Here is a 24,687-nt window from a genome sequence, read left to right on the forward strand (position 1 = left end):
CGATTAATCAATGGATGCTTTTACAACAAAAAGCAAGTTGTTGGTTAATGTTAATACATAACTATGACTTAGATTTATTAATAAATTAAATTAAGCAAAACATGTAATTTAATGATAAATAAACAGGACTGTTTTTGTCCTTTTTTTGAGAGAGAGAGACAGCAAACACACTGAACTTTTCATAAATGTGACCCTGGACCACAAAACCAGTTAGAAGTGTCTTCTGTAATCGGAGAACTGAATAAATACGCTTTCCATTGATGTATGGTTTGTTAGGATAGGAGAAAATCTGGAATCTGAGGGTGCAAAACAATCTAAACATTGAGAGAATCGTCTTTAAACTTGTTCAAATGAAGTTCTTAGCAATGCATATCACTAATCAAAAATGATGTTTTAGCGAATGATATATTAGCGGTAGAAAATGTACAAAATATGTCAATGTAACAGTCTTTACTTAATATCCTAATGATTTTTGGCATAAAATAGATCATTTTGACCCAGACAATGTTTTGTTGGCTATTGCTGCAAATTTAGACTGGTTTTGTGCTCCAGGGTCACAAAGGGCTGCAAACGCAATATTTGAGTTTTTCTGTGGTGTAGAAGAGTGCAAATCATCTGAGAGCGGACACCAAAGCCATCTGTGCTCCATCAAACGAGTCACTTTAATGTCACACAAACACCGAATACAGCAGCAGATCTCCTGACTGAAGATTACCCAGCATGCCGTGTTTCTCTAAAACAGACACTGTTTACCCGGTACACAAAGATTGGTCTAAAAAATGCAAACCCCCCCTCAGTGACGTGTAGAGCCCTACAAAACTAACACTCACAAAACCAGTGAAAAACACACAGCAAGCAGAAAGAGGCGGGCGAGAGCGGGTCAGAGGCGGCGGGGACTGGGGTGGCCGTTGTGGTACAGCTTCTGTTTGACGTGCACCACGTTATTGTCCTCCGGCCGCCGCGTCTGCAGACGTCTGCGCAGCTCCCGCAGGTTACAGACGCGCGACACCCAGCGCCACGAGCGCCACACATCGCCGTCCGCACCTGAAGACAAACACACAACACTTCTGACACCTGTATACCTCCAGACATCATCTGACAAAAAGGGTTTTTGGCACCAATTGTGCTCCATACATACCCCGGTCATCTCTTTAGAAATCATTATAAAATAAAAAAATAAAAATAGATGTGTATTTTGAAGGTTTCTATGCATCTGCCAAGTTGAATTCACTTAATTTAAACAATGCATCCCAAAACTAGACCAGACAAACTTTAGGTTGGCTTGAGAAAGCCTAGCCTAAGAAGTTTGAAACAGCTGTAAAAACTTTTATTTATATTTTTAATTTATAAAATGTAGATGTTTCTCGCATGATAAGCAAATTGCTACCATGTTTTCGGCATGATTAGCATGTCGCTAGCATGTTTCTAACAGGATTAGCATGTTGCTAACATGTATCTTACAGGATTATAATGTTGCTAGCATTTTGCTAGCATGATCACCATGTGTTTAGCATGTTGTTTACATGATTAGCATGTTGTTAGCATGTTTCTACCGTGATTAGCATCTAGTTAACATGTTGCTTGGGGTGTTTCTAACATGATTAGTTTTTTGCTAGCTAATTTCTAGCATGATTGGCATGTTTTTAACATTTCCCTACCATGATTAACATATATTTAACATGTAGTTATCATGTTGCTAGCATGTTTCTAGCTTGAATAACACGTTGCTAGCATTATTAGCATGTTGCTAACATGTTTCTGCCATGATTAGAATATACTTAGCATGTGGCTAGCATGTTTCTAACATGATTAACATGTTGTTACCATGATTACCATGTAGTTAATGTCTCTATCATGATTAAATATAGTTGTTAGGAATGTAGTTAAGATGTTGCTAGCATGTTTCTAGCATGATTAACATGTAGTTGACATGTTGCTAAGCATGTTTTTAGCACGATTAGCATGCTGGTAACACGTTACTAGCATGATTAACAAGTTACTAGCATTTTTTAGCATAAATAGCAAGTTACTAGTATGTTTCTGTCATGATTAGCATTAACTTATTTAGTTAACATGTGGCTAGCATGATTAACATGTAGTTTGCATTTGTTGTTGATTTTTAGTATATTGCTAACATGTTTCTTGCATGACGGTCATGTTGTTAACATGACTTACGTGTAGTTAGCACATTGCTAGCATAATTAGCATGTTACTAGCATAATCCTATCATGATTAACAAGTTACTAGCATGTTGTTAGCATGCTTAGTCAGCTATTAGCATGATCTTTACATGATTAGCAAGCTACTAGCATGTTTCTGCCATGATTACCATTTACTTATCATGTAGTTAGCATGATTAGCATGTTGTTGGCAGTTGTTAATCAAGTTTTAAGTATATTGCTGACATGTTTCTTGCATGATTTGCATGTTGTTAACATGATTTACATGTAGTTAGCATATTGCTACCATGATTAGCATGTTACTAGCATAATTCTATCATAATTAACAAGTTACTAGCATGCTTAGTCAGCTATTAGCATGATCTTAACATGATTAGCAAGCTACTAGCATGTTTCTGCCATGATTACCATTTACTTATCATGTAGTTATCATGTTTCTAGCATCATTAGCATGTTGTTACCATGGTTAACATGTAGTTGTCATTTTTGTTAATCAAGTTTTTAGTATATTGCTAACATGCTTCTTGCATGATTTGCATGTTATTAGCATGATTTACATGTAGTTAGCATGTTGCTAGCATGCTTAGTCAGGTATTAGCATGACCGTAACATGATTAGCAAGCTACTAGCATGTTTAAGTATAATTAGCAAGTTACTAGCACAACAAAGTTACTAGCACATAAAGACGATTAGCATGTTACTAGCATGATTGTAGTTTGCTAGGCTTGGCTAGTGAGATAGCTAGATAGATTCTAAATATTAAACTGGAAGCTTAAATGAGTTTGAATGGATTAGAAATAGTAGTTTCAACAGATTTTGGGAGTTTAAATTTGAATTTTGACAGTTGGAGTTTGAATTTTGTCAGTTGGAGTTTGAATTTTGACAGTTGGAGTTTGAATTTTGACAGTTGGAGTTTGAATTTTGTCAGTTGGAGTTTGAATTTTGACAGTTGGAGTTTGAATTTTGACAGTTGGAGTTTGAATTTTGACAGTTGGAGTTTGAATTTTGTCAGTTGGAGTTTGAATAGTGTTGATCGTTTGAACATTCCCTCAATGTAAATCTGTGAGATTTTCCCAGTTTTAATTGTCATTTTTAGGAAAACCGTAAATTCCGATCAGTTAGCAAAGATCCAGCAGCTGGAGTCAGATCAGTCTGAAGATCTGGCCTGAGTTTGTTGAAAAGTCTAGGAGGAGTAGTGAGTCAACCTAATAAATCATGTGAAGCATCTCTTCAGGTTCAGACGTGAATGTGTTGTGAGTTCTGAGTTTAAAGTGTCTGTGTCTGATCTGACCGTAGTGTCTGCTGGATCTCCATAAGCGCAGAGCGCAGTGCAGAGCTCCGTCCAGCCACAGCAGGATCCAGCTGATGCAGAAGCCCATCAGGAGACCCAGAACCAGGTCCAGCTCCTGTTTGCTTACGCTGCTCCCCGCCGACGAGCCGATGGAGCCGGACGACACCGAACCCTCGTACGGGATCACATACTCCACATGATGCCTGACGGAGAGACGACAACCACAAACACACCTTCAGATCTTCAGCAGCACCTGAGAAACACATGCTGGAGCTCATCTTCAGATCTATATTGCTCAGAGATTCCTGCAGGCTCTTCTCTGGAGGAACATCTGAGAGTCGTGTCAGCCTCATGCGGCATTTAAAGCTCAACCTCACTGTTTATCTCAGGCTGAAACAGGCCTGGATGTGCTTTCATGAGGTTGAGCTGTTCATGTCCAGCAGGTCAGGTGTCTGATGTTCAACATCACCTGTTACTGGTGTCTTTCCCGTCACGTTCAGGTGGCTTCAGGTAACCGCATCACAAAACCAGCCCACACTGAACTCTACGACTGGAAAACTACAGACCAGACCACAAGTTTTCACAGTTTCAGCTTAAAAACCTCAGTTCAGCAGCTGCCTTAAGTTAAGTTAAATCAGCTTAAAACTAAAAGTAATTTTAACTTATTACAATAAAAATTAGTTGATATAACATGTGAGTTTAAATAACTTAAGTTGGTTTAACTTAAAATCTTAAGGCAGCTGCTAAACTTAAGTTTTTAAGTTGAAACTGGTGAAAACTTTTTACAGTGAATGGGCTTTGCTTTTAAAACACTTCCTGGCATCCTGACTAAAAACACCTTACTTTTAATGCAAGAATTAAAATAGAATTTATATATATATATATATATTTGCAACCATATAGTTTAAATATATATTTATTATATTTAACTTTCAATATATACAAAAAAGGGCAAACTATAACCAGAAAATAGTGATCTATAGTACAAATAAAATAAAATAATTAAATTAAATTCTGGCCAAAATATATGCTAAATTTATGCTATTATTTATTTATTATTTTTTTTTTTTTTTTGGGAAAGCATTTTGAAATATATTTTGCACTCCGTATTTTTAATTCCATTTGAGGGGAAAAAGTTGTCATCTATAACACGTGAACAAAGGATACATTTGAATAATAATAAATAATGAATAAAGTATAAATCTAGGCTATACTGTAAAACTGGAAATACATTTTGAAATATTTCTGTAAATAAACGCTGAATATTTTCAGTTTCAAAAACACTATTTTTATATTTAATACTTTTTCAATAATATTTCGAAATTTTATAAGACATAAATTTAGCGTATATTTTGGCCAGAGTTTATTTTTCTTCGATTCCTTCATTTCCGGTTATTTTAACGGCACAAAAACGATCTGATACGCTACTAGATATTGCAAACTGGTTAACATGATCTTATTATTACATAACAATAATCATAAACACACTGGTTTGTATCGTAAATAGTTGTACTACTTACAGCACTTTGTTTTTCTTCTAGTTATTTACGAATGATATAATATTTACAAACAATATTTACGAATAGCGGCTGATGAAGCGGAAGTCTCACACACACACACACACACACACACACACACACACACACACACACAGAAAACAGCGCGTCGCAAATAAATCGCACTTCCTGTATGGCATTTTCTTTAAATAATCTAAAATCATAGCAAACTATAATCTGCTCACCAAACCTAGAACTAGTTCAAATCTGTGCAGTTACCTCAAATAACGCTTTTGTCGACCAATCGGAAATCCGATATTTGAATGATTAGTTGCGTTTCTATCTGAGTGAATACAAACACAAGCGCGTCTTACCTGCCGCAGGTGCAGTGACACACGCGCTCGGGTCCGCGCATGCGCGGTAGGATGAAGTTGTGAAATCTGTCCAGCAGCGCGTTCATGTCGGACACACAGACGATGGCCTGGAAAACAGCAAAACCACTGCCATTTCCCAGCGATCAGCGTTTAACAGCGCACCTCATGCTCCTCCACAGAAAACACCATACACAATTAGCAGTAAAGTTCAGCTGCAGTCAGCGCCAGAGAGACAGAGTTACGTAATTCCTCAGCAGAATCTTCACACAGATCTTCTTACCAGCACCAGACCCGCTCCAGCCACCATAAACATCATCTTCATCCACAGAGCACACGCATCATCTTCATCACAACGGCTTCATCGCACGCCATAAGCAGCAGCAGCTTCACACATCACGCAGATCCAGCGTCTTCATCTTCATCGGGGTTTTAGCGGAGCATCAGATGTCTCACCTGCGGCTCGGATGTTCCTCCGCGGCGCGTTTCTACATCACGTCTGAAGAGGCGCGCGCGTGTGAACGCGATGGACGCGTCGCTCGCTTCCAGCAGGTGTTTATCTCGGCAGAAACCAACAGGAGCGCGGAGACTCGGAGCTGTAAGTGATCCGATGCGCTGCTGCTGGAGTTTGACTGTATCAGATCTCAGATCAGTCCATTAGCTTAATGAAGAACTCCTGCGTCACGCTCATCTGGAATATCAGACCCACGCGGGACACGAACTAAAATACCATGGTAATACCATGCTTTACATCGCGGCTTTTTCACCTGTTGTAGGTTTTTGTTTTTTTCTTAATTTTTTTTAATGTATTATTATACTATAATGGCTTTTTGACATTTCAGATTCGATAACAACGATAATATTAATAACTATATTCGCCTTCACACAAACGGACGTTCTGTTTATTCTAAGCGCGTTCTGCGGTTTTGTCGCCTGCCGCTTTAAACGCTCCAGCTCTGGTGGATTCTGATTGGTTGTCATTATTTCTATCGCTCATTAGCTGGAAACAATCGTTCACACCATGAAAATCACAGCAAGAACGATTATTGTAAAAAATGTATACCCTTCCTTTTTTTTTTTGCTTTGTTTTGTTTTTATAACTGTATTTAATGGTTTGATGTTTTCTACTGTTTGACTTAAAAATAAAGAAATATGAAAAATGATCCAGTTTTATGTGTCTAAATTACTGATTTGAATCAAATGATTCGCACGGTCCTGGAATTCAACAATTGTTGAATCAATGTTCAAGTTCCGAAGTCGATGATTCGCAATTCATGGTCCAAAGTTCCGAATTCCACCAAATGATTCACGATTCCGATCTAAATCAAATGATTCGTGATCCACAGTCCAAGTCTGGAATCCAACCAAATGTAAATCTAAGTCAAATAACTTGCGATCCGAAATCCCCATCTAAATCAAATGATTCACGATCATTCGATCATTTGACCAATTTGAATCAATGATTTGTGGTCCGAAATCTAGATTTGAACCAAATTTTGATCTAAATCAGATGATCGATCCACGCCAAATTCCTGATTTGAATCAAACGATTAACGGTCTAATGTCCTAATCCTAAACCATGAGTCACAAACCCGTACCAAAGTTCATATCTAAATCAAATGATTTACAATTCACGATCTGTGTGGCGAATTCCCAATGTGAATCGAGATTTGTGGTCTAAAGTCAAGATTTGAATCGAATGATTTGCGATCTGCACACCAAATTCATGATTTGAATCAAATGATTCACGGTCAGAAGTCCGGAAAGTTAGGATCCAAATCAAAATGATTTTTGATACGTGCAACGCAGTTCTGATGTGAATCAAATGATTTGCGATCCGCAGTTCGAGATCTGAATTCATCCAAATGATTCGCGATTCACGGTCCAAAGTTCCAATCTAAACCAAATGATTTGCGATCCAAAATCCCGATCCAAGTCAAATAATTTGCGATCATTTCACCAATTTGAATTAATGATTTGTGGTCCGAAATCTAGATTTGAACCAAATTGTGATCTGAATCAGATGTGATTAGTCCCGATCTAAACCATGATTCACAAACCTGCACTGAAGTTCAAATTATTTACAATTCACGATCTGTGTGCCGAATTCCCAATTTGAATCAAGATCTGTAATCCGAAATCTAGATTTGAATCAAATGGATCGCGATCCGCAGTCCAAGTCCCGAATCCAACCAAATGATTCGCGATCCGAAATCCCACCAAAATGAAACGATTCGTAATCTGCGGTCCGAAGTCCCGATTTGAAACAAATGCACTAAAGTCCCGATCTAAATAATGATTCTTGAACCATCATTTCAGATCAGGACATCGGGCCGTGGATCGCAAAGCCATTCCAAAGTTCCGATCGAAATCAAATGAATCGCGATACGCAAATTTGATTGGAACACTTCCAAAAAGTGAATCATTTCGCGTTTCGCTGATTCAGATTCAGTTTTTTAAGATCATCACAAACCACGTTGGCCTTTGAAAATGAATGGCTCTTTTAATCTGGCTTTTGCTGAATTGCTTTAACTGAACGTTTAAAATAATTAAAGCTTGCATTTATCATACATCCCCTAGAGTAGATACTTTGGCCTATAATTACGTAATAATCCTGACCCGTTGGTTAATTAAGCAATAAGGTACGAGATAAAATAAATCACGGCTGAAGGGCGTTGTTAGGCACGACGCGAAGCCGTGATTTATTCACGATACAGCACGGCCTCAAGTACCTTATTGCTTTTATAAAACGGTTACCACACAATAAAAATATTAAAATCAAAAAAATATATTAATTTATATATATTAGGTTGTACGTTTTCATAAAGTAAAATCATTAACTGCCTTCCGCTGTAAAAAGTAGTCCCTAACTGCTGCAGCTGTGTTTACGTTGCTAAGGGTGGTTGCTAAGGAGGTTCAATGATACACAAAACCGTTGAGTGAAGCGGTCATAGCAGTGCCGTATCATGAACACGACACAGCTGCTGACCAATCAGAATTGAGGAATGGAACTAACCGTTTTTTAAAGAAAAACGAACACTGAGTGAGATTCATCAACGCTTTATTCATTCATCCGTTCATTTATAGCGCAATATTTACAAGAATAATTTCAGGCACTCTGGGCTGCTTCAGGTACGATTACAGAATCGTCTTCTCATTTACAAAATTAAAGAAAAACAACAACAAAAAACAGGTTATCGAACCCCATCCTTAAATAACGCTGAAATAAACTCGTGAGGAAACCGAAAGATATCGCATCCCGTCTGCCAGAGTTACGAAAGGGTGCATCCTCTAAATAAATCATCTGTTTGAAAGACGTGATCGTCAGATACAGTCAGTGTCCAGCGGGAACAGAGCCGTCACATTAGTAATAAACGCTCAAACCAGGAACCGTCTGCTTCTCTCTCGGTGTTCCTTCAGGTCCGTTTACAGCAGGATCCAGCTTTCCAAACCACAGCCGTTCATCAAAAACCAACATCTCAGGACTTGGAGTCGGAGTTAGGATCTTGTCTTCTGAGGTTTGTGTTGGCGGTAAACAGAATGAGAGAGAGACAGAGAGAGAGAGAGAGGAGCGTGCGACGGCCAGCGGCAGGGTTTGGGTCCTGAGGCGCTGGATGTGCGTGTCGCGTCAGAGTCGGTGCGTGGAGATGAGCGTCAGTAGAAGCAGACGGTGTGAAGGAACGGCCGGTGGCTCTTCTCCTCAAACTCCTGCAGAAGCTCATCCATCTCGTTCTCCATGTCGTCTGTGTGCTGGATCTGAGAGAGAGAGAACCAATCTCTTATAAAACCCTTCCTGTGCTCATTGGCTCATTTATGTAAGGTTTATGCAACACAGTGAATTACATTTCGAAGATTACATGAGAACGAAAACTTGCTCCAGAACAGATTTATCAATGTTCATCAAACACAAGCAGAATGGAAAGTCTTGTTGATAAAACCATTCTTATGTCAATTTACACATAATTACTGAGATAGCATAATATTTTGAATTATTTATTGACTTGTTTTTAATTATGTAACATAGAAACTCCAGTACCATGGAGTTCAATTAAAATGTTAATGAAAACATAAAAGAACATTCTAAACGTCTAACAAAAAAAAATGTAATTATAGTTTCCATTTCTATTCGAGTTATTTTACTACATGAAAATGAGAAGTGCTGCGTTGGCAACTAGCTGGAAAAGACAAAAATCTAAATCTTTGATTTGAACATTGATTCGTGAACGCGATCCGAAGTTCCCATCTATACAAATGATTTACAATTCGAGATACACCATTCGAATCAATGATTCGTGGTCTGAAATCTAGATTTGAGTCGAATGATTTGCGATCTGCGCACCGAATTCACAATCTCGATCAAAATGATTCGCAAACCCGCTTCGAAGTTACGACCTAAATCAAATGGTTTTTAATACGCGCGACAAAGTTCCAGAGATCGGCGATCCTCAGTCTGCAGTCCTGAATTTAACCAATGATTCACAAACCAAAGTCTAGATTTGAATCAAACGACTCACGTTCTAAAGTCTAGATTTGAATCAAACGAGTCACGGTCTAAAGTCTAGATTTGAATCAAACGACTCACGGTCTAAAGTCTAGATTTGAATCAAACGACTCACGGTCTAAAGTCTAGATTTGAATCAAACGAGTCACGGTCTAAAGTCTAGATTTGAATCAAACGACTCACGGTCTAAAGTCTAGATTTGAATCAAACAAGTCACGGTCTAAAGTCTAGATTTGAATCAAACGAGTCACGGTCTAAAGTCTAGATTTGAATCAAACGACTCACGGTCTGAAGTCTAGATTTGAATCAAACGAGTCACGGTCTAAAGTCTAGATTTGAATCAAACGACTCACGGTCTAAAGTCTAGATTTGAATCAAACGACTCACGGTCTAAAGTCTAGATTTGAATCAAACGACTCACGGTCTGAAGTCTAGATTTGAATCAAACGACTCACGGTCTAAAGTCTAGATTTGAATCAAACGACTCACGGTCTAAAGTCTAGATTTGAATCGAACGACTCACGGTCTAAAGTCTAGATTTGAATCAAACGACTCACGGTCTAAAGTCTAGATTTGAATCGAACGACTCACGGTCTAAAGTCTAGATTTGAATCAAACGACTCGCGGTCTAAAGTCTAGATTTGAATCGAACGACTCACGGTCTGAAGTCTAGATTTGAATCAAACGACTCACAGTCTAAAGTCTAGATTTGAATCAAACGACTCACGGTCTAAAGTCTAGATTTGAATCAAACGACTCACGGTCTAAAGTCCAAATTTGAATCAAACGACTCACGGTCTAAAGTCCAAATTTGAATCGAACGACTCACGGTCTAAAGTCTAGATTTGAATCAAACGACTCACGGTCTAAAGTCTAGATTTGAATCAAACGACTCACGGTCTAAAGTCTAGATTTGAATCAAACGACTCACAGTCTAAAGTCTAGATTTGAATCAAACGACTCACGGTCTAAAGTCCAAATTTGAATCAAACGACTCACGGTCTAAAGTCTAGATTTGAATCGAACGACTCACGGTCTGAATTCTAGATTTGAATCAAACGACTCACGGTCTAAAGTCTAGATTTGAATCAAACGACTCACGGTCTGAAGTCTAGATTTGAATCAAACGACTCACGGTCTGAAGTCTAGATTTGAATCAAACGACTCGCGGTCTAAAGTCTAGATTTGAATCAAACGACTCACGGCCTAAAGTCTAGATTTGAATCAAACGACTCACGGCCTAAAGTCTAGATTTGAATCAAACGACTCACGGTCTAAAGTCTAGAGTCTAGATTTGAATCAAACGACTCGCGGTCTAAAGTCTAGATTTGAATCAAACGACTCGCGGTCTAAAGTCTAGATTTGAATCAAACGACTCGCGGTCTAAAGTCTAGATTTGAATCAAACGACTCGCGGTCTAAAGTCTAGATTTGAATCAAACGACTCGCGGTCTAAAGTCTAGATTTGAATCAAACGACTCGCGGTCTAAAGTCTAGATTTGAATCAAACGACTCGCGGTCTAAAGTCTAGATTTGAATCAAACGACTCGCGGTCTAAAGTCTAGATTTGAATCAAACGACTCACGGTCTAAAGTCTAGATTTGAATCAAACGACTCACGGTCTAAAGTCTAGATAGATTTGAATCAAACGACTCACGGTCTAAAGTCTAGATTTGAATCAAACGACTCACGGTCTAAAGTCTAGATTTGAATCAAACGATTCACGGTCTAAAGTCTAGATTTGAATCAAACGATTCACGGTCTAAAGTCTAGATTTGAATCAAACGACTCGCAGTCTAAAGTCTAGATTTGAATCAAACGACTCACGGTCTAAAGTCTAGATTTGAATCAAACGACTCACGGTCTAAAGTCTAGATTTGAATCAAACGACTCACGGTCTAAAGTCTAGATTTGAATCAAACGACTCACGGTCTAAAGTCTAGATTTGAATCAAACGACTCACGGTCTAAGGTCTAGATTTGAATCAAACGACTCGCGGTCTAAGGTCTAGATCTGAATCAAACGACTCGCGGTCTAAAGTCTAGATTTGAATCAAACGACTCACGGTCTAAAGTCTAGATTTGAATCAAACGACTCACGGTCTAAAGTCTAGATTTGAATCAAACGACTCACGGTCTAAAGTCTAGATTTGAATCAAACGACTCACGGTCTAAAGTCTAGATTTGAATCAAACGACTCACGGTCTAAAGTCTAGATTTGAATCAAACGACTCACGGTCTAAAGTCTAGATTTGAATCAAACGACTCGCGGTCTAAAGTCTAGATTTGAATCAAACGACTCACGGTCTAAAGTCTAGATTTGAATCAAACGACTCACGGTCTAAAGTCTAGATTTGAATCAAACGACTCACGGTCTAAAGTCTAGATTTGAATCAAACGACTCACGGTCTAAAGTCTAGATTTGAATCAAACGACTCACGGTCTAAAGTCTAGATTTGAATCAAACGACTCACGGTCTAAAGTCTAGAGTCTAGATTTGAATCAAACGACTCACGGTCTAAAGTCTAGATTTGAATCAAACGACTCACGGTCTAAAGTCTAGATTTGAATCAAACGACTCACGGTCTAAAGTCTAGATTTGAATCAAACGTCTCACGGTCTAAAGTCTAGATTTGAATCAAACGACTCACGGTCTAAAGTCTAGATTTGAATCAAACGACTCACGGTCTAAAGTCTAGATTTGAATCAAATAATTTGCAATTAACAGACCAAAGTCCTAATCTAAACCACGATTTGCAAACCCGCACTGAAGTTCCGATCTAAATCAAATGATTCACAATTCAAGATCCACAATTTTGATTCGTGGTCCAAAGTCTAGATTTGAATCAAACGACTCACGGTCTAAAGTCTAGATTTGAATCAAACGACTCACGGTCTAAAGTCTAGATTTGAATCAAACGACTCACGGTCTAAAGTCTAGATTTGAATCAAACGACTCACGGTCTAAAGTCTAGATTTGAATCAAACGACTCACGGTCTAAAGTCTAGATTTGAATCAAACGACTCACGGTCTAAAGTCTAGATTTGAATCAAACGACTCACGGTCTAAAGTCTAGATTTGAATCAAACGACTCACGGTCTAAAGTCTAGATTTGAATCAAATAATTTGCAATTAACAGACCAAAGTCCTAATCTAAACCACGATTCGCAAACCCGCACTGAGGTTCCGATCTAAATCAAATGATTCACAATTCAAGATCCACAATTTTGATTCGTGGTCTGAAATCTAGATTTGAATCGAATGATTTGCGATCTGGGCGCCGAATTCACGATATGAATCAGACGATTCATTGTCAAAAGTCAAAAAAGTTATGATCTAAATCAAATAGCGCTGCGAGTAACGATTACTTTGATAATCACTTAGCTGGTCGATTATTTTTCTGATTAATTGGCTTAAATACCAGTTTTTAATTTATTGACAAAAATCACAAAGTCCTTCAAACAAGCGTGCCAACTGAATGCTATGAAAACAGCGCTTCATTTATTAGACCACCGGTCGGAATAAAGAGAAAAAACTAATGTCTGAAGAAAACACTATATAGCGCTTGACTATTATTTTTTTTCTAAATAGATAACAGCCATAACTCTATCATTAGAAATAGCCTACTGTTACTAAAGAGCTTATGTGTATTGGAGGACTAACCAATTAGCCTTTTTCACACTTCTGTGTTTCTCGGCGTAAGTTCGGGAATCAAAGTCTATTTTCACAAAATAGATACTATGATATATACCGGGTTTTACTCTAAAAATAGCCAACATTTCTTCAAAACTCTGTGTCAGCTTCTGGTCATCACAAATACTGTGTTTATTTAATTATGAATGTTGGCTCTTATAATAATAGCAGTTATATATATGTAAAATATAATAATAATTGTACAGTGCATTTTGTTTACAGTAAATTTAAACTTCTATAATTTGTTGATACTTTAGTTTTTTAAAAATCGCACTTCTGCAATAATCATCTGATTATCTTCTTTAAACAGAGACCAACCTTAGATCTGTATTCCAAAGTGTTCATGAATTACAAGAGTTGAAGTTTGGATAGTGCACTTTCATGCCTATTTTAAAAAATGTGGGTGACAGTTAAAGGGTTAAAATAAGGAATTGCATGTTTTGTGCAGCTTGGATCCCGTAACTCTCCTGCAGCATCTCAGTCTGTTTCCTCCACGGTTTTTAGATGCATTGTGTCTATAGAAATTAATTTGATGTGATTCTCTGAAGTTGTATGAGGACTGTGGGCGGATCTCCTTAATCCATAAAGAGAATCCTTGTCCATGATTTTCATTGTTGATAATAATCAATTTTATCGCCCTAAAATCAAATGATTTTTGATACGCACAAAGAAGTTCCAATGTAAAATCCTGATTCAACCAAATGATTCATGTGATCTAAATCATGAAGATCTGGTCTAAATCAAATGATTCATCGGGACTTCAAATCGCGAATCATTCGATTTGAATCATTCAATTCGCAAAATGGTTCACAAACCCGCTCCGAAGTCTCAATCTACATCAAATGATGTGAAATCCTGATCTGAACCAAATGATTCGTGATGCCTGATCCGATTGAAGCGCTTCGAAACAGTGAATCATTTTGCGACACAATGGTTTAACTTGGAGATTTAAAAGTTCAGTTTCACTCATCACTATTTGCTTTTTAATATGATTACAAGCGATGTTGAAATCTGAAAATGAATGTCTTTTAATTCGATCTGGTGTTTGCTAGTGAATCGTTTGAACTGAATGATCAAAGTCATGAGTTTGAATCAATCGAAGCGACTCCAGCCTAAATGACTCACTCAAGTGATTCGGTTCATCTGCTGTCAGTGCTACTACTGGCTGAGCTCGATAGTTGTAATGATATAAGCGGGGAAAAGTATGATGTTTTTAGAATTGCGCAAAAAGATACGTGCTTATTGAACACATTAAACACTTGTTTCATAGATACACTGCGTTTAAATAACTCAAGCACTTCTCAAGTACCTTTGACTGAAATTGCTATTAACCAGTTTTAACCTTTTATCATTTAATTTTTGAAATAGTATTATAGTTATTAATATTTTGTATTTATTTTTGTTTTATATTTTTATTTTTAAATAGATCCAAAAGCGAGTTTATTTAATTAAAATTATAACAAAAATACTAAATTCTAAACTATATATATATATATATATATATATATATATATATATATATATATATATATATATATATAAATAAAGAAAAAAATTATTTATATATATATTTATTTATTGGCTCTATAAAGGATCATGTGACCCTGAAGACTGGAGTAATGGCTGATGAAAATTCAGCTTTGCATCACAGAAATAAGAAATAAATTCTATTTTAAAGTATATTAAAATAAAAAAAAACATTTATTTTTAATTGCAATATTTCATAATACTACTTTTTTCTGCATTTGTGATCAAATAAATTGAACTTTGAGCATTAGAAACTTAAAATAAATAAATAAATAAAAATAAAAATATTACTGAGCCAAACTTTTGAGTGGCAGTGTGTGCGTGTATATATATATATATATATATATATATATATATATATATATATATATATATATATATATATAAAGAAACAGAAATGGCAAAATGACGTAAACTTAATCTAATTTAGCCATTTCTATATTTTTTATCTTGGTATAGTTTTTATTCAGTTTTAGTTTGAGTTATTTTAATAGATGAAGTTAAACTGAAATCAAAGCTGAAATAAGTTAAACTAATTGTTGAAAGAAATTCAAAAAATATTAATCCATTTTTATACACATTTTTATATTGTTAATTTTGTATATTCTGATTTTTATGTTTTTGTGTGTGTCAAAAGTGTGTCAGTTACTCAATCGATCAACACCAGGATGCTTTTATCACACACATCCCTCACACCGTTGATGAGAAACAAAGCAGTCCATGAATCATGAGCATAATGAATGCATCAGAAGCAGTTTATTCAGGTGACAGCAGTAAGTCCACAGACTGACAAGTATACTCACACACTGGCAGAGCTCACAGATGAGGAAGGCTCCCAGCGTGGCCTCCTCGTGGTTGTCCTGAATGTCCACGTTGATGACGTGCACCGGCTGGAAGGTCTCCTGCTCGCGTGAGTTCAGGTCTGAAGGAGACACACACACATTACTCCGGAGCTCAGACACAAACACACACTGGTGAACACACACACACAGACGCTCCTCACCCTCCAGCACCTGGTCGTACACTCGCTCCTCACACGTGATCACCAGATCAAACACGTCTTTGCAGCTCTGGAAGCGCTCCGGTCGCGTCTTGATGCGCTTGTTGCGGTCCAGCATGTGCAGGATGCCGTTCTGTGTGTATCTGAGGAGCGCCGCCGTCAAGGAAGACCAAACACAGACAAAAACACTGCAGAACGCACTGTACGCTGTGGCTAACAAAGGGTTAAAACACTGGAAACACATAACACTCTGGCGCCATCTATTGGTCAAACTCAATCTCTGCCTCTGGAAACTGTTCTCACTGTGCTGTTGCTCTCCAGACTGCTGTGAACCAGGCAAACTATCATCATTTATCAGGTGTTTTAACAATGTAACATTTGAAAAATGCATCGAATGTTTCAGATTTTAATGAGTTTCAGTTAAAATGTATCAAATTTGAACAAGTTTCAGTAAAAAAATGCATCGAATGTTTCAGATATAAACAAGTTTTAGTTAAAAATGTATTGAATATTTTAGATTTGAACGAGTTTCAGATAAAAATGTATCAAATTTGAACAAGTTTCAGTAAAAAAATGCATCGAATGTTTCAGATATAAACAAGTTTTAGTTAAAAATGTATTGAATATTTTAGATTTGAACGAGTTTCAGATAAAAATGCATCGAATGCTTCAGATTTGAACGAGTTTTAGTTAAAAATGTATTGAATATTTTAGATTTGAACAAGTTTCAGTAAAAAATGTATTGAATATTTTAGATTTGAACGAGTTTCAGATAAAAATGCATCGAATTTGAACAAGTTTCAGTAAAAAATGCATTGAATGTTTCAGATTTAAACGAGTTTCAGTAAAAAATGTATTGAATATTTTAGATTTGAACGAGTTTCAGATAAAAATGCATCGAATGTTTCAGATTTGAATGAGTTTCAGTAAAAAATGCATTGAATGTTTCAGATTTAAACAAGTTTTAGTTAAAAATGTATTGAATATTTTAGATTTGAACAAGTTTCAGTAAAAAGGTATCAAATGTTTCAGATTTAAACGAGTTTTAATTAAAAATGTACTGAATATTTTAAATTTGAACGAGTTTCAGATAAAAATGCATCAAATGTTTCAGATTTGAATGAGTTTCAGTTAAAAATGTATTGAATATTTTAGATTTGAACGAGTTTCAGATAAAAATGTATCAAATGTTTCAGATTTAAACAAGTTTTAATTAAAAATGTATTGAATATTTTAGATTTTAACGAGTTTCAGATAAAAATGTATCAAATGTTTCAGATTTAAACGAGTTTTAGTTAAAAATTTATCAAATTTGAGCAAGTTTCAGTAAAAAATGCATCGAATGTTTAAGATATAAACGAGTTTTAGTTAAAAATGTATTGAATATTTTAGATTTGAACAAGTTTCAGTAAAAAATGTATCAAATATTTCAGATTTAAACAAGTTTTAATTAAAAATGTATTGAATATTTTAGATTTGAACAAGTTTCAGTAAAAAGGTATCAAATATTTCAGATTTAAACAAGTTTTAATTAAAAATGTATTGAATATTTTAGATTTGAACAAGTTTCAGTAAAAAGGTATCAAATGTTTCAGATTTAAACAAGTTTTAATTAAAAATGTACTGAATATTTTAAATTTGAACGAGTTTCAGATAAAAATGCATCAAATGTTTCAGATTTGAATGAGTTTCAGTTAAAAATGTATCAAATGTTTCAGATTTAAACAAGTTTTAATTAAAAACGTATTGAATATTTTAGATTTTAACGAGTTTCAGATAAAAATGTATCAAATGTTTCAGATTTAAACGAGTTTTAGTTAAAAATGTATCAAATTTGAGCAAGTTTCAGTAAAAAATGCATCGAATGTTTAAGATATAAACGAGTTTTAGTTAAAAATGTATTGAATATTTTAGATTTGAACAAGTTTCAGTAAAAAATGTATCAAATATTTCAGATTTAAACAAGTTTTAGTTGAAAATGTATTGAATATTTTAGATTTGAACAAGTTTCAGTAAAAAATGTATCAAATGTTTCCGATTTAAACGAGTTTTAGTTAAAAATGTATCAAATATTTCAGATTTAAACAAGTTTTAGTTGAAAATGTAATGAATATTTTAGATTTAAACGAGTTTCAGTTAAAAATGCATCGAATGTTTCAGATTTAAACGAGTTTTAGTTAAAAATGTGTTGAATATTTTAGATTAACAAGTTTCAGTAAAAAAAAAAATTATCGAATGTTTCAGATTTGAATGAGTTTCAGTTAAAAATGTGTTGAACATTTCAGATTTAAAACAAGAGTTTTAGTTAAATATGTATCAGATATTTCAGATTTGAAAAAGAGTTTCAGTTTTCATATCGTTGCAAATCTATTTTTCTATTCTTGTTTTTGCAGGGACAATTTATTTTTTTAAATTGCAAATCTGGGTTGTTTTAAACACCATTTTAAACTGTTTTGAACATTTTCTCATCTATCAGGTGAATGATTTTTTATTTTTTTTTTCAAACAAGTGACAAATTCTGCAAACATTTTAAAGCTTGTTTTCACAGACTGCAAATCTTGAACGGAAGTGTATTGAGTCTTGTGGTATTTACTGAAAATCCTTTACATCATTTGATGTTTCTGATAAAAAAATGAAAAGACTGAGATTTTAAAAAATGGCTTGTAAATTCCTCATGCTGTATTATCACCAAAACTTGGGATTTCATCTTTTTGTCAGCTTGTTTTCTTTCCGTTAGCACAGGTTTTGTATTTGTTTTTGGAGCTGATTGATCATAGTCTCATTGATCTGAATACATGCAATTTTTCATCTCCAATTTTGAGAGAAAAAACAGCATTATTTGTGAATAATTTTGGTAATATCACACAAAAACTTAGGTTTAAGCTCAGATTAATGAGGTCTACAATCAATCAGCTTCTAAAACGTGCATTATTTGTGGATAATTTAGGCAATAAACACTTACAAAACTGAGGTCTAAAATCAATCAGTTCCAAAAAATAACCATGATTGTAACAAAAAGTCAGAAATAGATGCCTAAAAATTGTATATATATCAACAATTATACATATAAAAGCATTATTTGTGGATAATTTTGGTAATATCACCCAGGAACTTAGGTTTAAGATCAGATTAATGAGGTCTACAATCAATCAGCCCCCCAAAAAGCATTATTTGTGGAAAATTTAGGGAAAAAAAACACTTAAAAATAGGTCTTATGAGGTCTACAATCAATCAGAAACACAAACCTGCGCTGATTGACAGAAAACAAGCCGATAGAAAGATTGAATCAAAGCATGATTTTATACGCTAGTTGTTTTTAAATGGAAAAACCATGACTGTAACAAAAAGTGGGAAATAAATTCACAAAAAGTACAAAAATTATTAAAAAATATATTATTTGTGGATAATTTAGGCAGTAAACACTAAAAACTGAGGTGTAAAATCAATCAGCTCCAAAAAGAAACCACGATTTTAACAAAAGTCTGGAAATAGATTCCCAAAAGTGTGAAAAAAGCATTATTTGGGGATAATTTTTGATAAAAAGATAAAATCAAAGCATGATTTTATACACTAGTTGTTTTTAAATGGGAACACCATGATTGTAACAAAAAGTTGGAAATACCCCCCAAAAAGTACAAAAAAAAAAAAAAAACTCAAGTTAAGTGAAAAAAGCATTATTTGTGGATAATTTTGGCAATATCACCCAAAGATTAAGGTGAAAAAAGAAAGCATGAGTGTAACAAAAAGTGGGAAATAGATTCCTAAAAAAAAAAAATAGTAAAAAATTTGTTTTTGAGTGAAAAAAGGTATTATTTGTGAATCATTTTGGCAATATCACCCAAAATTGAGGTTTAAGCTCAGATTAATGAGGTCTACAATCAATCGGCTCCAAAAAACAAAAAACATTTGTGGATAATTTAGGCAATAAACACTTAAAAACAGAGGTCTGAAATCAACCAGCTCCAAAAAGAAACCATGATTTTAACAAAAATTTGGAAATAGATTCCTAAAAAAAAGTGTGAGAAAAGCATTATTTGTGTTTCAGATTTTAAAACGAGTTTTAGTTAAAAATGTGTTGAATATTTTAGATTTGAACGAGTTTCAGATAAAAATGCATCGAATGTTTCAGATTTGAATGAGTTTCAGTAAAAAATGCATCAAATGTTTCAGATTTTAATGAGTTTCAGTTAAAAATGTATCAAATTTGAACAAGTTTCAGTAAAAAATGCATTGAATGTTTCAGATTTAAACGAGTTTTAGTTAAAAATGTATTGAATATTTTAGATTTGAACGAGTTTCAGATAAAAATGCATCGAATGTTTCAGATTTTAATGAGTTTCAGTTAAAAATGTATCAAATTTGAACAAGTTTCAGTAAAAAATGCATTGAATGTTTCAGATTTAAACGAGTTTTAGTTAAAAATGTGTTGAATATTTTAGATTTGAACAAGTTTCAGTAAAAAATGTATCAAATTTGAACAAGTTTCATTAAAAAATGCATCAAATGTTTCAGATTTAAACGAGTTTGTTAAAAATGTATTGAATATTTTAGATTTGAACGAGTTTCAGTAAAAAATGTATCAAACTTGAACAAGTTTCAGTAAAAAATGTATCAAATGTTTCAGATTTAAACAAGTTTTAGTTAAAAATGTATTGAATATTATATCTCCAAAAAGAAACAATAATATTAGGCAGTAAACACTTAAAGGCAGTAAACACTTAAAACCGCAGGTCTACAATCAATCAGCTCCAAAAAAGAAAACACGATTGTAACAAAAAGTGGGAAATAGATTCCATAAAAAGCACAATAATTATATAAAAAATAAATAAATAAAAACCTCAGCTTAGATTTACTAGATCTACAATCAATCAGCTTCAAAAAGAAAAAACCCTGTGCTGACTGACAGAAAACAAGTTCATAAAAAAAGCTTATTTTATATACTAGTGGTTTTTGAATGGGAACACCGAGTGCATCAAAAAGTGGGAAATAGATTCCCCAAAAAGCACAAAAAATATGCTTTTACACTCTGTTAGAGTAAAGTCTGACGTGAAAACATTAACTAGAATTTTCAGAAAAAAAAACCCTACTCTCCAGATCAAAATGAGAGCAAAAAAGCTGCTTAAACACACAATCTATAAAGAAATGAGACGTGATGTGAGGAACCATTCACATCTAGATTTCAGCAACTAATACTAGAGATGCTTGACTGATCAAAGAGTCCTCAACTATCCCACATCTGATCCTCTGGAGAACTGACAAACTTAACCTCTTCTGATGAACTAAATCTGTGATGGGTTTGCTATCAAAAGCCTAAAGACACTTCATAAAAATGCATTCAAGGATTCTGAGTTTATAGCTGTCTGAGGATTGTGGTTCGATCTGGTCTAAAAATGGCAAAAGCATTGCTTGCCCAAACCTGACTGTGCTAACTCAGTTCCAGCGTGGTTTAGTTTAATCCACCGCAGTCGTGTGTGACGCATTACAGGAATCAATCTGTGACCTGCTTTCCTGTGAACTCCATGAATCAGAGTCTGGGAAAGATTTCATCCAAACCGGACGAGCCTCAGAGAAGATCTACTGACCATCAAACTGTGCTTTGAGTAAATATAAGCTTGTTTCTTTGCTAGTTAATTCAGACGTGTTTTCTTGTGTCTAACAGGTGGGTCCTAAAGAGAAGTTACAAATCTGTCATTATTTACTAGTCCTGATCTCGTTCGAAACTCGTATGACGTTTTTCTTTGGTGAAACACATATTCTGAAAAACATTGGGAAGCAAACCCTACCAGACATTAATTTCTCAAAATACCTTTCGTTGAGATTCACAGAAGAAGATAAAAAGCCATACAGGTTTGGAACAGAATGAGGAGAGTAAATAATATCAGAAAATGATAATTATTGGTTGAACTATCCCAAAAATGGAGTTTATTAAGTCTTTGCAGTCGCTTATTTTCAGTAAAGCATTGAGGCTCTTACGACTTGAATTATATGTGACCCTGGACCACAAAACCAAGGTCAATGAAAGTAATAAATAAGCTTTCCATTGATGTATGGTTTGTGAGGATAGGACAATATTTGGCCTGAGATCCAACTGTTGGTAAATCTGAACCCTGAGGGTGCAAATAAATCTAAATATTGAGAAAATCGCCTAAAAGTTGTCCGAATGAAGTCCTTAGCGATGCATATTACTAATTAAATTAAGTTATGATACATTTACGATAGGAAATATCTTAACGGGACAAGATCTTTACTCAATATCCCACTGACTTTTGGCCCTAAAGAAATATCAATAATTATATTCTGTGCTCCAGGGTCACATATAGCAATTTTTAAGATAATCACGCTTGAAAATAAAGGTTTTGTACAGTGATCCCATAAAACAACCACTTTGTGTTCCTCAAAGAACTTTCGCAAGCCTAAATTTTTTAAATAACCAATAACTGTTTAAGTAAATCATCTTAAGTACTTATTTTCAACCTATTGTGGAGAGGAAAGCTATAGGATGTTCAAGGTTCTTCATAAAACCATCGGCGCCAATAATTTAGAGGTTCTAGTGTTCATTTTTGACGTTTTCGACTAAACATCTAACCGAGGCTTTGGTTTGACTCTGGGGCTCCCATCCAATTGTATTTCTGTGTGTATGCTAGGGATACAGCTCCTTGTCTTTGCGGACCAGGTCGTTGTACATCTGCTCGTAAGTGGTTTTGAAGTCGTAAATGTTGGGCTTGTCCGGAGCCGGTCCCGGGAGTTTCACGTGGGTTCCCGTGCCGAAGGAACGCACATCAAACCCTCGCTTGCTGTAGGAATAAGAGACACAGTGAGAAACCACAACACATCAGAACAGAAACAGACGTCAACTCAAATCCTCCCTGACCTGCGGACACTTACCTGAGATCGTCGCTTACCTGACCTACATCAACTTATTGGACGAATGAAAACGAGGCTGTGAGGGACAAACACGCCTTTAAGACTTTTAAAATGGCTTTGTGGAGTCATCGTCTTATTTTCGGAAAGCTTTTGTCAGTGAGTCACTCACAGCCTCGTTTTCACTCCTGGCAAACTGTATTAAGGTCTATATTTTTGTACTCTATCGCTTCTACTTATTTATTCTGGCTAAACAAAGCTTCCATGGTATTACACAAAGTACCATAGTATTGCCACTACTGTAGCGTGGTACTGCAGTACGGTTTTGTAACCATCATTACCTCAGTATTACAAAATAAATCTAAGTCTTTCTTTATTTCCTGAGCCTGACTACTTTTTTCAAGAACTTTCTCCAATTTTCACTTTAAGCTTTTAGACGATCTCCACCAGCTTCCGTGTTTCTAAAGAGTTTGTTTTCTGTAAAATAGAGTAAAACTAGCGGTTTCTCTGAAAGATTCTGACTCGGTTCGTTTGGATTCTCGTGATCTGACTGTTCCCGGTTCGAGTCCAAACCGCACGTGGACCGACTGGACACCGATCGAAAGCTGAAGATAAAGAACGACGGAAGAAATAACGATGAGGCGGATGACAGCCCGCGGTGTCGAGCTCGATTTCGGCTGTTTTTTTTTTTTCCTCGTCGTTACCTCAGGATGTTGTGCGCTTCCATACTGCGGTTCTGGTTGCTGGAGCACACGACCGCGACACGAAGCGGATCAACCGGCATCGCTAACTAAAAGCCCGGTGAAAGTGGAGCGAGTTTGAGGGATCGGTTCGGCACGAGAGCTCGGTTCGACGCTTCTACTCGGATCCGCTGAGGGGGAGAAAATGGCGGCTGCGCTGCGCAGCTGTCAATGTGAGGCGTCACAATGGGGGGAGGAGGAGTGGGCGGGGCTTCCGCTGAGGCCTCACCAAAACACCGCGAATCAAAATGAGGAAGGAAAACGTACTTCATTTAGATGTTGGATGACAGTATAATATGTGACCCTGGATCACAAAACAACGGTTAGCTTTTTGAAATTAAGATTTGAATGCTGAATAAATAAGCTTTCCATTGATGTATGGTTTGTTAGGATAGGACAATATTTGCCCTGAGATACAAATATTTAAAAATATTCATTGCAAAACATCAAAATATTGCGAAAATTGTTGTTCAAATTAAGTAAAAATTAAGTTTTTACAATAAGAAATGTACAAAATATCTTCATGGAACATGATGTTTACGTAATATCCCATTGATATTGGCATAAATTAAACCCTTTGGGCCTCTTCGTTTAGGAGTCACACTTCCCTGGTGAAGAAAAAAAAAACAGTCAAATGCAGCCTAGGCTGGTTGGCTGGTTTTAGCTGGTCAGCAGGCTGGTTTTAGAGGGGTTTTGGCCACTTTTTCAGCCTGGCCAGCTAAACCCAGCTTAAACCAGCTAAGACTAGCCAACCAGCCTAGGCTGGTTTTAGCTGTTTTCTTCAGCAGGGTTGGCTCCTTCATGGTCAAAAGTGACCAAAGCCAAATCGGTCAAAGGGAAATTAAGAAAATACATCAATTATTGCTTGATTGCAACAAAATTGCTTGATTGCTGAACTTTTTTTTCAGCACAGTGGCTGATTTGTAGCTTGTACCACCAAAAAACTTCTCTGAATTATTACAGTTTTTCACATTACCTACTCATTTCCTATGTCTGCAAAGGAGATATGTGTGACTATTTTTTTAACC

General features: G+C 35.6%; 2 protein-coding genes across 2 annotated transcripts; both read right to left on the minus strand.

Annotated features, from left to right (window-relative positions):
- Positions 1-612: 612 nt before the first annotated feature.
- Positions 613-6,453, minus strand: tmem240b (transmembrane protein 240b). Its single transcript, XM_073844714.1, has 4 exons — positions 5,622-6,453; positions 5,342-5,448; positions 3,472-3,674; positions 613-1,044 (listed from the first exon to the last, which is right to left on the minus strand). The coding sequence occupies exons 1-4, from the start codon at positions 5,661-5,663 to the stop codon at positions 881-883; spliced, it is 516 nt and encodes a 171-aa protein (XP_073700815.1). The 5' UTR covers positions 5,664-6,453; the 3' UTR covers positions 613-880.
- Positions 6,454-8,382: 1,929 nt separating this feature from the next.
- On the minus strand, positions 8,383-23,811 carry ssu72 (SSU72 homolog, RNA polymerase II CTD phosphatase). Its single transcript, XM_073844109.1, has 5 exons — positions 23,624-23,811; positions 22,709-22,852; positions 16,062-16,201; positions 15,862-15,980; positions 8,383-9,094 (listed from the first exon to the last, which is right to left on the minus strand). Exons 1-5 carry the CDS (start codon positions 23,701-23,703, stop codon positions 8,993-8,995), a joined length of 585 nt encoding a protein of 194 aa, XP_073700210.1. The 5' UTR covers positions 23,704-23,811; the 3' UTR covers positions 8,383-8,992.
- Positions 23,812-24,687: the final 876 nt, after the last annotated feature.

This window comes from Garra rufa, chromosome 7 (genome assembly GCF_049309525.1).
Source record: "Garra rufa chromosome 7, GarRuf1.0, whole genome shotgun sequence".
In the NCBI taxonomy this organism is placed as follows: domain Eukaryota; kingdom Metazoa; phylum Chordata; class Actinopteri; order Cypriniformes; family Cyprinidae; genus Garra; species Garra rufa.

What these genes read in the sequence shown, in the direction of transcription:
- tmem240b (XM_073844714.1), bottom strand. Translation starts at nt 5,663, where the DNA reads ATGAAGATGATGTTTATGGTGGCTGGAGCGGGTCTGGTGCTG. An exon ending in TGTCACTGCACCTGCGGCAG is followed by an intron (nt 3,675 to 5,341) that starts GTAAGACGCGCT and finishes TCTCTCCGTCAG; the next exon opens with GCATCATGTGGAGTATGTGA. An exon ending in GAGATCCAGCAGACACTACG is followed by an intron (nt 1,045 to 3,471) that starts GTCAGATCAGAC and finishes GTTTGTCTTCAG; the next exon opens with GTGCGGACGGCGATGTGTGG.
- ssu72 (XM_073844109.1), bottom strand. Translation starts at nt 23,703, where the DNA reads ATGCCGGTTGATCCGCTTCGTGTCGCGGTCGTGTGCTCCAGCAACCAG. An exon ending in GTACGACCAGGTGCTGGAGG is followed by an intron (nt 15,981 to 16,061) that starts GTGAGGAGCGTC and finishes TGTCTCCTTCAG; the next exon opens with ACCTGAACTCACGCGAGCAG. An exon ending in TCTGTGAGCTCTGCCAGTGT is followed by an intron (nt 9,095 to 15,861) that starts GTGAGTATACTT and finishes TCTCTCTCTCAG; the next exon opens with ATCCAGCACACAGACGACAT.